Here is a 14695-nt window from a genome sequence, read left to right on the forward strand (position 1 = left end):
TTTATGTTAATAATCTCCACCATATTTATTTTGTGTATAGCCATTCTCAAATTATTTCATAGAAAAGTGCAACTATGTGTATTTCAATCATGCCAAAGTAAAGGGCTTTGCATTTTACAGATTTGAAAATTTTATTTAAATTATTTAAAAAGCAAGTTTCTAAGATGAAAAAGGGGGGGGGGGGCTAACAGTCCAGGAATAGGCAATGTATTGGCTATAAGTAATGAAGGCTAATTGACCATAAGATGGTTTTTGGCATTTTATGACCATAAGATGGTTTTTGGCATTTTATGAAATGGTAAATCAATTTTAATATCACATCGTAGTCTGTCTCCATAGAACTGAACACTATATACTTGCAGGATATGATATGTATTCTATGTATTGAGTGTATTGGTATAATTAGTTACATAAAATACAAGTATATATAAACTTTCATGTGTTTCATTTATGAATTGAGCTTTTAATCTTTTTATGTGTTATGTATAAAGTTAAACCTATTAAAATCTATTTCTCTGCTAAATATTTTATTTAGGTGTAGTTCGCAATTGTGTATTTAATACTTCTGAAAGGTTAGGGGTAGGTGTTCATTGTTAAGTGTTACGAACCTAACCGCCAAATTATGTTCTCACAAACCCATCAGAATTGGCATACTTTGGTCCGAGCAATGGCTGGGGGATTCTGTGTTGGTGAAAAATTCTTTCTTTGATGTGAATATTCAAGCCCCAGTCCTTGCCATTCCTCGGACGACAGAAGCTTTTTCTTTATTTTGTCCAGAACCGTATATTTATTTATTTGGTGTAACAATTATTATTTGCCCTGTAGGTACGGTAATTTTTCTGAGATATTAAGCGTTAATTTTGCACTATCAACCCTTTCGTCTCTTCTTGGTTCGGAACATTCCTTGCTATATTCCACAAAATTTAAAGGAAGTAACTGTAGCTTAAAGCTGAACACGATTTGTAAAAGGCAGAGATCTATGTCCGCCGTATTACTCTGCATTTTCCGTTAGCTGTACCCCATATATTCCGTCTACTTGGTTTGCGTTCAGTGTAATCGGTTTTCACTGGTGTGGACGGACCTATTCTACATAGCCATTGTAAAAACTCTCTATAGAGACAAAAAGTAACTGGGTGCTTTTTCCACGGCAGAAGAGAAAGTTGCCAAAGAAACTTGCATCATTTAAAGGACTTATCGCATGATCTTTCAAAAATCGTGATTTTATGAAAAATATTATCTACAACCTTGTTTGTTAAAATACTGAATACAATAAACGTTATTGAAAGCATATTTTAAGAGATATTGAAAGTTGAAATTCAGATACGGCAATATGCATATTTCTGTCGGATTTCGGCGAAATACTGCTCTGACGTCATAGGCGACAATTCAGTGATAGAGAGATGAGAATATATAAACTATTTACGGAGTTATCGACGAATGTTTCGTGATCGGAAAATTATTTTTCAAGACTGCCATCCTTTACAAAACATAAGTAAATTAATGTTATGCTAAAAACGAAGAATAACAGTTATATAATATTAAATTTGTAAATCAATGAAGTTAATACATGTGATAAGATGACAAATCAAATTGTATTGTGATGGCGAGTTTCTTCGTCTTCGCCGCGTCTCCTTCGATATCGTCGCTGCTATTTTTTACAATGTTAACAGATTTTTCAGATTTTTTCTTGATGACAATTTTAAAATATAAGGTTGGATATTCAATTTCATATCGATAACATCAGTGAAATGGTCGTCCACAATGCAGAATATTCATGTTGTATCGCGTATATTTTAGTAAGATTAACAGTAGAGGTGATCAGCCATTGTCGCCTTTGACGTCACAGGGTCACGTGATCGCTATCTAATTAACTTAGATTTTTAATTCAGGGGTTTTCATTTGAGTCAATAATTGGTTAATTACCGCGGTTTATCTGCAGCAAAAACACAAAATTTATAAACTGTGGTTATAAGGAACGTTTTACGCTTTTGATTTCAAATAGTTTAGAAACATGCGATAAGTCCTTTAACAGGTCTTACAGTATAAACAAACACAAATACACGTAACTGCAATAAAATGCAAGCACAGTTACATTTTAATGTAAGATAACAATCACGACGCATGTAGTCCATTCCACAGGAACCCGTGACAAGAAAGGATTGCGAAGAGTATACCCAAGTGCTGATGTCGGAGATAGGAAAACTAATATGGCGTATGCCTATTTACAAGTTGTGTCCAGCTTTAAACTCAAAGTTCAAAGATTGCAGTTTAGCAGGAACACAAGTTTTAGATGAAGTTTTTTGATAATTAATGATATTTACTTACTAGTATCCTAAATGATGGAAAAGATGAATTTTCTCATTTATCATTTATATCGTTTGTAAATACCAAATAACTATCTCGCGAAAATAATACGTCGCATATATTTCATGATTTGCAGTACCTGTATCAATCATTGGCCTAACTTTAAAGGGCTTGAACACTCTTGCATTGCTTCTTTTTTTTTTTTTTTTGAAAGATAGCATCAGTTTAATCCAGATTTGTTAATTAAAATTCTAGATACACATTTACAACGCCATTCTTCATAAACACCAAACACGTGTTTTTAGCTCACCTGAGCCGAAGGCTCAAGTGAGCTTTTCTGATCACATTTTGTCCGTCGTCCGTCCGTCCGTCTGTCTGTCTGTCCGTCCGTCTGTAAACTTTTCACATTTTTGACTTCTTCTCAAGAACCACTGGGCCAATTTTGACCAAACTTGGTACAAAGCATCCTTGGGTGAAGGGGAATTTGAATTGTTAAAATGAAGGGCCAAGTCCCCTCACAAGGGGAGATAATCAAGAGAAGACAAAAATAGGGTGGGGTCGTTAAAAAATCTTCTTCTCAAGAACCACAGGGCCAGTAAAGCTGAAACTTATATGGAAGCATCCTGGGGTAGTGTAGATTCTAAATTGTTCAAATCATGACCCCCGGGGGTAGGGCGGGGCCACAATGTGGAATCAATGTTTTACATAGAAATATATAGAAAAAATCTTTAAAAATCTTCTCAAGAACCATTGGGCCAGAAAAGCTGAAACTAATGTGGAAGCATCTTGGGGTAGTGTAGATTCTAAATTGTTCAAATCATGACCCCAGGGGGTAGGGCGGGGCCACAATAGGGAATCCAAGTTTTACATTGAAATATATAAGAAAAATCTTTAAAAATCTTCTTCTCAAGAACCACTGGGCCAGAAAAGCTGAAACTAATGTGGAAGCATCTTGGGGTAGTGTAGATTCTAAATTGTTAAAATCATGACCCGCGGGGGTAGGGCGGGGCCACAATAGGGAATCCAAGTTTTACATTGAAATATATAGAAACAATCTTTAAAAATCTTCTTCTCAAGAACCATTGGGCCAGAAAAGCTGAAACTAATGTAGAAGTATCCTGGGGTAGTGTAGATATAAATTGTTAAAAGCATGACCCCCGGGGGTAGGGCGGGGCCACAATAGGGAATCCAAGTTTTACATTGAAATATATAAGAAAAATCTTTAAAAATCTTCTTCTCAAGAACCACTGGGCCAGAAAAGCTGAAACTAATGTGGAAGCATCTTGGGGTAGTGTAGATTCTAAATTGTTAAAATCATGACCCGCGGGGGTAGGGCGGGGCCACAATAGGGAATCCAAGTTTTACATTGAAATATATAGAAACAATCTTTAAAAATCTTCTTCTCAAGAACCATTGGGCCAGAAAAGCTGAAACTAATGTAGAAGTATCCTGGGGTAGTGTAGATATAAATTGTTAAAAGCATGACCCCCGGGGGTAGGGCGGGGCCACAATAGGGAATCCAAGTTTTACATTGAAATATATAGAAAAAATCTTTAAAAATCTTCTTCTCAAGAACCACTGGGCCAGAAAAGCTGAAACTAATGTAGAAGTATCCTGGGGTAGTGTAGATTCTAAATTGTTAAAATCATGACCCCTGGGATGGGATGGGACCACAATAGGTGTATTACATGGGGGAAAGTCTGGTGAAGAACAGCAGGGCCAAAGTTACTCAGGTGAGCGTTGTGGCCCATGGGCCTCTTGTTTAAAAACATTATCAAAGCTCTGTCATTGTTAATGTTTACGTTTTACCGTGTGTGTTCAATTTGCTGACATATTCCTTACATCACTGACCACAAACTGAAAATACCGGTTTGTTGATTTTGCTTTCTTTTCCAACTTTTTATGATGTCGAGCTTTTTCCAATCCAAGGATGATCTCCGATGAGAAGTCGAGTCCGCAAAAGTGTACAAATCACTTTCATTTTTAAAAAGCATCACAATAAATAACTTGAAAATGAAATAGGTACGAAGTGTGTATGTTGGTGGGGGCGCACCCAGAGAAATAAAATTACCTGAAAAATCTTGTGGGTATGTTCCAACTTACTTTCAAAATGTTTGGATAAAGCCCCTTCCCCCGTACTGTATGCCGGTGACCATGATCTCGGAAATAGTTGAGGGAGTGCCCCAGGAGCAACCCCCAGTTTTATGTGAAACACCATTTTGCAGAAAATGTCCAAAAACTATGGCATTTAATAAAACAGTCTTTGAAATCAGCTATAGAATAAATAGTTGTTTTAGCAGCAAGATTTTTTTTCTTACGTAGCACCTGTATAAAGAAACTGAACACAAGTTATCGTTATCCTCCAGCAAAGTGTTTTAATAAGCTTAGATTCTGAATGACTTCTTTTCTTGTTGATTAAATTAAGTTCCGATCTTGTATTAAACTTTTCGCTTTAATGGAACTAGATTTCAAGTTACATCAAGCAATGTATTAAATGAAATCCTCCAACGTTTATATATCATCTATCTACTTGTAACTGTTACGTATTGAGAAATGTATTCAACAAGATTTGTTTTGTTAATTTTTGGGGGGATTCTCTACAGAAAACTTTCAACAACTTTTAAGAGCATTAAAAAAATGTGTTCAACAAGATCCTTTTTGTTGTAATTTTTTCTTGATTCTCTACAGAATATTTCTCATGGTAAACGTCAGGTAGTTAAATGGTCATCGGTGAGGTGATATTAGCAGCAAAGTCATCTTTTGACCTTGAAATGATGCTAGACCAGTTAGTTTAATATGTTGATGTCTTACTTTTAACATGGTGTTACCAATGACCTACAAGTTTATTTTCACTTTGACTCAAGGTTATACATGAATTTCAAAGATCGAGGTCTGGATAACAGACAGACAGTTAGACAAATGAATCAACTCTATCAAAAGCAGTTTTCGATCTCCTCCCTATGAGTATAAAATCTACATTATAATAATTTATTTTGCTCTTTATTACTCTTAGAATATGAAATGAAATTTTAATATAATCGTTGACAAAATCTTTAATATTAAGAAATATAGGTTCCATAATTTCTGCTCATGATAAAATGACACAACTTAATGTTAAAACGAATCGCGGAAAAGTAGTGTGAAGTAGTCGCAGAAAAACAGACGTCGCTGAAATAAAATCACAGAAAAGCAGGACAACAGTTACTAGTATGTGGTTAATTTGATACCTCTTTTCCGCGGTTTTTCAACTGCCATGGGTAGCGTTTGACATCAAACAGTTGCATATTTACCTGTATATCCTCAGAGCAATCTACGTCGTCAGTATGGACTAACGGTGCGATAAAAAAATCAAAGTACTGAAAGTACTGGGAAGCGCTAAGCAATGTTTGAAATTCATCAGAATTATTTTGAATTTAAATTGCCTGTTGTATTGGAAAAAGTATTATGTTGACAGTGCAACCGCGCTGGGGCGAGCACAGTTCTTCGATACATATTCACTTAATTTAAAATAAAACTTATATCCGCCTTTTTAAACCAGACGGGGAAACATTTGAAGGTTCGAGATTCTCCGTTTCTTTAAAAAAAAAACAATATATAAAAATTAAATAACAGATATTTAGTCCAAACAGTAATGCATTTCTCAAACCTAATAAAAAAAAAAGAAAAAAACGAAAAAAAAAAAAAAAAAAAAGAACATGTAAAAATATTTTTGTTCTCCATCGCCTTATAGAAGTCTATAAGAGGTAGGTTTGCGTATAAATCGCAATTCATTGCATGGAGGTGTGTGTGTGGGGGGGGGGGGAGGTCGACGAGTTTTCCAACCAAATTAAGACTATAAATTTAGCTATACATTTGCTGGAAAATGTATATTTTTAAATAATTTTGAACACTTGAAAATGTCGCTGATATTCCTCTCATTAATGTGCAACACTGATAGCTAAAATGTTCTGGTGATAATTTTTAATAAATCATTCCGTGTTCACGAGTGTTTCAAATTGAAGATGGCTGTTTGTGATTGTGAATTAATTTTAGAAAGTGCTCCCAAAAAATAAAAAAGTTATTTTTTATTGCGTCGATAAAATATTTCCTTATTGATAAAATATTTTATTAAAGTTATGAATTAAAGATCTAAAAAATATCGAATACTAGTATTCTCACTGAATTGTTTTTTAGTGTATCTCTTTTTTTTCATATTCATGAGCGATTTTTAAATTTACGAATCTATAGAAAGGATTTTACAAGAAATACATTAATGGAGTGTGTAAGATATTTACACAATCGCTACGAGCGTCCGGTATTTATTATAATAATAAATAAAACTTAGACTATATATTTCATTTTGTTTTGAATATGCTACAGCTGTGCATTATACATTTTTTACACTTCACATACATCGCGCTGTGCAGCATATCGGCATCATCATGTGAAAAAAATCTATTAAATGAGCACCCGTAGAGTTTACGTCATTTTGTCAGAGATAATTGGTAAATATACATTTTGATTATAAGGATATTATATTTGTCTTCTTCGTTTGATGATAACACATTCAGAGCTATCCTTTACATCTGATTTTCATATACATGTACGTGATTTATAATGTATTTGCATCAAAAAAATTAGTCTTTTCTGTTGATCTAAAATATATGTATCTGATTTGTAAATTTTACTTTTTTAAAATAAAATTTTTATACTTTTCTTCTTCGGAATAAAAATATGTCATTAAAACCCCAAAAGTAATTTTTGGACTCTTGTTGAAATACTTAAAATGCTTCAGTATTTTTTTTACGGATATTTGATACTTTACACCAATCTTTACTTGTTTATGTATGAAATTAACTACAACGCAAAACATGTTGAGAGGGAAAAATATCCACAGCACTGGTGTGTTAAAAAGGAATACTAGTACTGAAAATAATTGACCCGTAATTTTTCTGCTAATTCCATGATAAATAATTCAACAGCCCAAGAAAGAAAAGACATTATATTAATCTCAAGCATGAATAAATCTTTATGAAGGTATGCAACATTGTTTTATTCTGTTTTTACTTAGTCTTCATTAAGTCGCTTAGCAGACAAATCAGCAACACACGCACACCTTTACCTAAACTATTTCTTCCTCGGTTCCTAACACAAGTATGCTTAACATTTCATCAGCGCTATTCCTGTCCATTGCTAAGAACGTTTAATTAAGGTTTTAGCATTTTCCGCCAGATCTTGAGCACTGCACACAAATTTTAAAGCACAATATTTGTCATAAATATTTCCTAGAAATTAGTTTTCCTATCTAAGTGGATTCGTTGAAAACACAGCCTCCGCGTTCCCTACGTGTACGTACAGCCGCAAACTGACTTTCCTTGCGAATTACATCATATTTTTTACCCATATTACAAGTATAGAGTACAACACAAGTATAGACAATCCATGAATGCATTCCAGTCTGTTACTTATTGATACTGAGATGCGAAAATCAACTTAATTGATAGGTCTCTGCATGTTGCAAGGGTGATAATAGGAAGACTTGTTTTTAGTTACATTGCCTGAAATAAGGGTCTAGAAGAAGAAATAATAGTTTCTATGGATATAAGTTTTATAGAACTTACATAGTTAAGTACACTGTAAATGAATTTTATGCGAAATTTTCTATTAAATAACTCAATTCCAGTTTGAGTTTTAAATACTTATTAAAATCCCATCTGAGTTTTAAAAATATGTACTTATTCAATCACTACATTACATGCACATGAATATATAATAAATCGTTTTTAATTAAGTATTTGCGCCATAGATGCAGCAGTTGTTAGCTACACAAGTGATGGTACACAAGTGATGAGTGCCGACACGATTTTACAATGTATATAGAAATAAACAAGACAAGAACCGCCCTTATCTACTAACAGTGGATTTTCATACAATGCACATGCGTATCTTTACCTTACTAATTGACTCCTATTATTAGAACTGCACGTAACTCAGTATATATATTACACTAAAATAGCCGAAAGAGAGTCGAGGATTTCCAGTTGCATATTTTTAGAAAACCCAGTGGAGTTATCTAACTTGCTTAGTGGCGCTGGATCGCGAACGGAAGTAGATTTACGATGACAGAATGCGCTTTGCGCTTAAAAATGAATGAATTTCGCAATTCACACAGTAAAAGATTTCAGAGGTCATGGAAATTATTCATGCTGAAACACAATATGGCAACTTCTTACCGATGCAGCGTAGGACAAGGTAATTCATAGAATTTGTGTCCCTGCTTAATGAAGAAGAGGAGGCGAAAGAAAAGAAAGAAAAATATGCAGATGTAGAAAGAAACAAGATGTGTTTGTGAAACAGTGATGCCCCCGTATGGCAGCTTATGGCGAAGGTTAAAGTTTCTCAAGTCAAAATCCTGGCCAAAAGATAAAAAATGTTGGTACCTAAAGAAAGGTCTTGTCTCGAGGAATATACCTGTGAAATTCGAAAGCCCTAGCTGCAACTGTTCAAAAGTTATGGCGAAGGTTAAAGTTTTTTAAAAGTAAGTAAAACGTCAAGGTCAAAGTTGTTGGTATCCAAAGGAAGATCTTGTCACAAGGATTACATATGTGAAGTATGAAAGTCCAAGCATCAACCATTCAAAAGTTATGGCCAAGGTTAAAGTTTTTCAAAAGTAGGTCAAACTACTAGGTCAAGGTCAAAAGGTCAAAGTGGTTGGTATCCAAAGGAAGGACTTGTCACAAGGATTACATATGTGAAGTATGAAAGCCCTAGCTCAAACCGTTCAAAAGTTATGGCCAAGGTTAAAGTTTTTCAAAAGTAGGTCAAACTCCTAGGTCAAGGTCAAATGGTCAAATAGGTTGATATCCAGAGGAAGATCTTGTCACAAGGAATACACATGTGAAGTTTGAAACCCCAAGCACCAACTGTTCAACAGTTATGGCCGAGGTTAAAGATTTTCAAAAGTATGTCAACCTCCAAGGTCAAAATTGTTGGGATTTTTCGATCCAGGGGCATAAAAAGTCAACCTTGACCTTTCGGCTTGAAAAGTTAACACGGGTCTTTTAGGTAGGTTAAAAAAATTGATGACCTATTAACTTTAAAAGTTATTTAATTGAAAACTGCAAGGGCTGTTCGGAAATTATTGAGACATCGTGTAACTATATTCTTCTTTCTAATGAACGTCTTTCGGTGAAAATTTGCATATACGTTTGACAAACACTAAGAATTAATAAAAGCAAGAAATATTTTACAAATATTTTATTTCTTCTTTTCAGTGGTATATTAATGTGTCACTGGTAGGGGTACCCGGCGCAGTCACGAAATTAAATATTGAAAATATGTAACACCAACGTTAAAACTCCCGGTGGACCCACAGTAAGAGCGAAAATATTTCAAATTATGTATATTATTTTTCAATTTAATTTTTTTGTCTTCATTTTGAGCAAGCTTATTAGAATTTCGATCAGAAATACGGAGATCATTAAAAAAATAATAAGCGCGGTTTACAAATCTGATAATGCCGACAAAATGGATTTTGACGTCAAGGAGGCGCAGCGAGTATACCTAAAATGTGTGTAGTGCTATGGAGAACTCTTGTCCAGACTAAACTACCTGCCAAAACAATAACAATGCGATAAAACATGTCTAAGGGTTTGTTTTTTCATTGGTATATATTTTTTCTAACAAATAATTCAACAAGAGTAAAAACAAAAGCTCCGGACGGCCATCAATTATTTACGGACGAAATAACGTTGACCCGCGTTGCATAAATCGGTACTGCATGATGCTAAGTCAACCTGTATATGACACTTCATGTATATTTTACACTGGGGTAGCAAGAGCACACGTTTTATTATATATTTTTAAAGAATTGTTTAAGAAAAGAGACTTTGATTTTTGGAATGTTATAATTATGTGAAACATGAGAGCCCTAACATCAAACATTCAAAAGTTATGGCCAAAGTAAAAGTTTTTCAAAAGTAGGTCAAGGTCAAAGGGTCATAGTTGTTGGTATCCAAAGGAAGGTCTTGTCACAAGAATTACATATATGAAGTATAAAAGCCCTAGCACTAACTGTGCAGAAATTATGGTCAAGGTTAATGTTTTCCAAAAGTAGGTCAAACGTCAAGGTCAAAGGGTCAAATTTGTTGGTATCCAAAGGAAGGTCTTGTCACAAGGATTACACATGGGAAGTATGAAAGCCCTAGCACCAATTGTTCCAAAGTTATGGTCAAGGTTAAAGTTGGGTAAAATTCTAAAAAAAAAAAATGGGTCAAACTCCTAGGTCAAGGTCAAATATGATGGTACCCAAAGAAGTCTTGTCACAAGGAATACACATGTAAAAGATGACAGCCATAGCTCCAATCAATCAAAAGTTATAAGCAATGTTAAAGTTTTTGCGGACAGACAGATAAACAGACAAACAGACTGACGGACAGGGCAAAAAATATACCCTCGAATCTTCGATTACGGGGGCATAAATATATAGGTGCACTATACTAGCTGATACATGTAGAAGCACATGTAAATGATAAATGTTCCATTTTGACTGAGTGTCCGTTTCTTTTCAAATATGCTCAACTTCACCATATTCTAAAGTGCTTCATTTGAACAAAAGAAGAAGGTACGGTATTAGCTTTATTGTGCCCTAAAAATCTAATGTTTTCCAAAGGTTTTGAAACTGGCTTAAATATTAGTCGAGTATATGACTGTGATAAATCAGGAAAGAATATGGCATGAAGGAGTACCATTCTGGAAATATGACGTCATCAATTTGATTCATTTCTCTATTTTAAACAGAAAATGCCTCAAAATGACTCATTTCAGGGGTTATTTTCCTTAAGAAAATAGTGTCCACAGCCGTCGCCCACTTTAATTTTTGGCAATGTTGTGTAAAATTCTTTGAAAAATCACATATCTCAAAATCTTTGTGGGCGATGGCTGTGGACAATATTATCTGAATGAAAATTCCATTGAAAATTGGTGTCTTCTGCAACTTTTTAAGAAAATACGGGAAATTGCACAAGTTTATGACGTCACAATAAGCATTTAGAAGGCCATGAGGGAAAAATGATTTGTATGATCTTTCTGCATGGAATTTCAATGATTCAGAAAACATGAGTTTTAATTTTTCACATCACTTTCATTTTTAAGAAAAAAACAGGGCAAGAATTGTATTGAAACCGTACCTTGTTCTTTGGAACTAAGCAATCTTTGATGGAAACATTTACAACCTCATATGACCTTACTGTATCATATTTTATCAAAAGTCATACAAGCCTTGACAAGCTATAAAAAGGGTTTGGGAAATGTTTGAATGAACTTAAAAAATATAATTCTTTCAGCATGTAATTTCACCCTTTATATGAAATATTATAAATCTTAAAGCCTCTAGAATATGACATACGACCTGTAGTATGAATGCTCTAAATTTTACATTTTGGTTCGAATAGGGTACTTCAATGCTACTAGTATATTAGATTAATATGATCGGTAATCGAGGGGAGTGGGAAACGTACTGCCTCATACAAATCTTGCGATGTAGGGACCTTTTCGTTTTCAGTTGTAGTTTTTTGATAAATTATATATGGCTCACCAGCTTGGTTTGTTACTACTAAAATGTAAAATTGAATTCATTGTCGACAAAATAAATTTAATCTCAAGACCATGCGAAATAAATGAAATTGATAGCATGCTGACTAAATTTACTACTATAATTCTGACATAAATAACATCTTTTTACAAAAACGAAAAAAAAGTTTTAATTTTCTCAAAACAGAGATTCATGTGTTATTACGGATTTACATTTTGACGCTTTCTTCCACCACATTTTCAAGTTTTTGGACTTCGTTGATCACAATTTCTCCCTTCGAGTTCAATTTTTCCGGTGGGATATTTTCGTTCATATCTAGACTGTTTCCTCCTGAGGGTAAACGACCCTCCGAATATTCCTCTACTGGACGGAGAGGGACTCCTCCACCCTCGTTTGGAACCTCCCCAACAGAATTCTTGTTAACAATCTCAGGAACGAGATGAACTTTGGACGGAACCGAATTCTGAGATTCTGGTGCCGGTAATCTTACTTCAGAACTGTTAGGATTTTTACTGGGAACCAGAAGTATTTCATTGTTGCCTTTCATATTTATCAAATCTGTTTCCAAATGATCAATATCATCAACTTTCTCTGGTGCTTGAATATGCCAAGCAGAACCTAAAAAATTAAACATAAAATGTATATTCTGTTTTACTCAGAAATGATACAATGTCAGGTATATAGATATTGTTTCTTTCTAAAGACTTCCTACAAATATTTGCAAATCGAAACACAATCGCGGTCTACACTAGTATTTATTTACGTTTAGTCCTAGACTCGCACAAGTTACAGTACAGCTGACAGTTTATCTTTGCCCAGCTTGCGTAGCGTCCCCTGCAAGCACTTCGTCCGTAGCTTGCACAATCTGACAACTTGTCGCTACAAGCTGCAAACCAAAAGAAAAATGTTCCCTCAAATGACTTTTTTGCTAAGAGAATGCAAAGGAGCACTATACATCATGCTTTAAAATGGCTTAATTCGAATTCTATTTTTGAAGGTTCAGTGATCATAATTGTTTCATTTAGCTTATATAATAGTCAATTTATTGTCAACTTTGACGTAAATTGGTATAGAGTGTACTCACGCTGACAGAATTTGCAATGTCGTCTGCAATTAATTTTTGCCCACGGAGTGTAAGCAGTGCATACGTCATCGCCGTATTCGTCACAGTCGTTGATTTTGTCACGGCAGTGATCACTGCTAACTATCACAGTTGTTGGTGGCGGTGTTGTGGTGGTTGTAGTAGTAGTGGTGGTGGTGGTGGTGGTGGTGGTAGAAGTGGTTGCTATGAATAATTTAAATGAATCAATTCTATATCTCTTTTGAATATCAGCAAGTAAAATAGTCATTATCAGTCAAATTACTCGATTATATTTCTAACAAGAAGTCTCTGACGAGACTATAGCTCTGCTGAGTTTTACTTTACAAAGGTAGGAAAAAGTAGCACTTGGGCTTCAAACTATGGCAACAGCAATAAATAAAACAATGATCCTTGGTTTAATCTCTGTAGCAAGAGTAGGCTTTTGAAAGAATTTCACAGAACTATATATTTTTTAGTAAACATGGCAATATCGTTTCTTAAAATCAAAACCCTTAGGGAAATCTACTTGTGTACCAAGTTTTATTGAAATGGGACTGAAAATATAGAAGGAGTATCATTCTGAAAGAAATTCTTTGAAATTTCTATTTCTAGTAACCCTTCTACTGTATTTCTAGTAACCATGGCAACATTCATTCATTAAAATCACGTATCACTTGGTCTTATTATCTTTAATCAAGGCTCTTACGTAGTAGAGACAACACTGTTACACATTAATTCAATTTTATTAACAGTTCAACATTTTGACTATCGGTACTGACAACTTATTTAGATTCAAAGGGATTTAAATATATAGAGGATATTCAATGTTTTGTAGATGAATATGGAATTTATTTCACGAGTGGGACAGGATTTTTTGATATTTTCACTCGTGCTTCGCACTCGTGAAAATATCAAAATATCCTGTCCCACTCGTGAAATAAATTCCATATTCATCTACAAAACATTGAATTTTCTGTTTATTACATTTTCTTTGATTTTCCCTTTGCCTCTGTCTTTTTTTAACACAGTGTCATAGCTAGGCTTGACGTCATAGTTGAGCGGTTGAGACGTCATAGCTTAGCAGTTGTGAGATTGAAAACATTACATAGCATGGATTTTAGCAACATATTTGGGAAGAAAATTACAGGTTTAGCAGTTTAGCACTATCAAGATGTTTAGTTACTAATCTCTACCTTTTGGCAGGCAAGAAATTATTTTTTACTTACTCTGATATCCTTTCACACTGTGAGAGAATATCATTTTGGTATTCTTTCACACTGTGAGAGAATATCACTTTTATTCAATAAATAAATCACAGTATTTCACTGTTGAAAATGTAATAAACTGCAGTAAGTACTACTCTGTACTCTACTCAAAACATACCTATGAAAGAACACCTACCAAAGGGCTTCTTTTTTTACATGAATGTTTTGGATACGACTTGAAATCACTTGAATAAATCATTCCAGAATAGACTCATATGTATTATAAAAATATTTAATAAAAAGAAAGAAAACACGAGAAAGAAAGAAGAAAATTTATCTGAATGCGTAACATTGTAAATCGTACGACATTTTGTCTTCTAATCGGGGTCAGAACGGTGTTTCGATCTATTTAATCGAGTTCAGAATCGATACAATACGCAAGGAAAATATTTGCAGTGCTGAAAATTTTTTAATATAATTTCTCCTTTCCGCGAATTCAAACGACCGCGATTTGCTGCAAGTTGAACAAATCGC

The 14695-nt window shown here is 34.3% G+C and overlaps 1 protein-coding gene across 1 annotated transcript in view; it reads right to left on the reverse strand.

Moving 5' to 3' along the window:
• Nucleotides 1–11982: 11982 nt before the first annotated feature.
• The window catches only part of LOC133173479 (A disintegrin and metalloproteinase with thrombospondin motifs 16-like), a 45281-nt gene continuing 42568 nt past the window's right edge, over nt 11983–14695 (reverse strand). Inside the window, exons 32-34 of the mRNA XM_061308464.1 lie at nt 12960–13160; nt 12639–12761; nt 11983–12493 (exon numbers count right to left, since the gene is read on the reverse strand). Of these exons, the coding sequence (XP_061164448.1) occupies nt 12084–12493; nt 12639–12761; nt 12960–13160 (734 nt within the window). The 3' untranslated portion in view covers nt 11983–12083. The remainder of the gene's footprint in view (nt 12494–12638; nt 12762–12959; nt 13161–14695) is intronic.

The sequence above is a fragment of the Saccostrea echinata genome, unplaced genomic scaffold, assembly GCF_033153115.1.
Source record: "Saccostrea echinata isolate AGI-Se365-2 ecotype Australia unplaced genomic scaffold, CSIRO_AGI_Sech_v1 ptg000056l, whole genome shotgun sequence".
NCBI classification, from domain to species: Eukaryota; Metazoa; Mollusca; class Bivalvia; order Ostreida; family Ostreidae; genus Saccostrea; species Saccostrea echinata.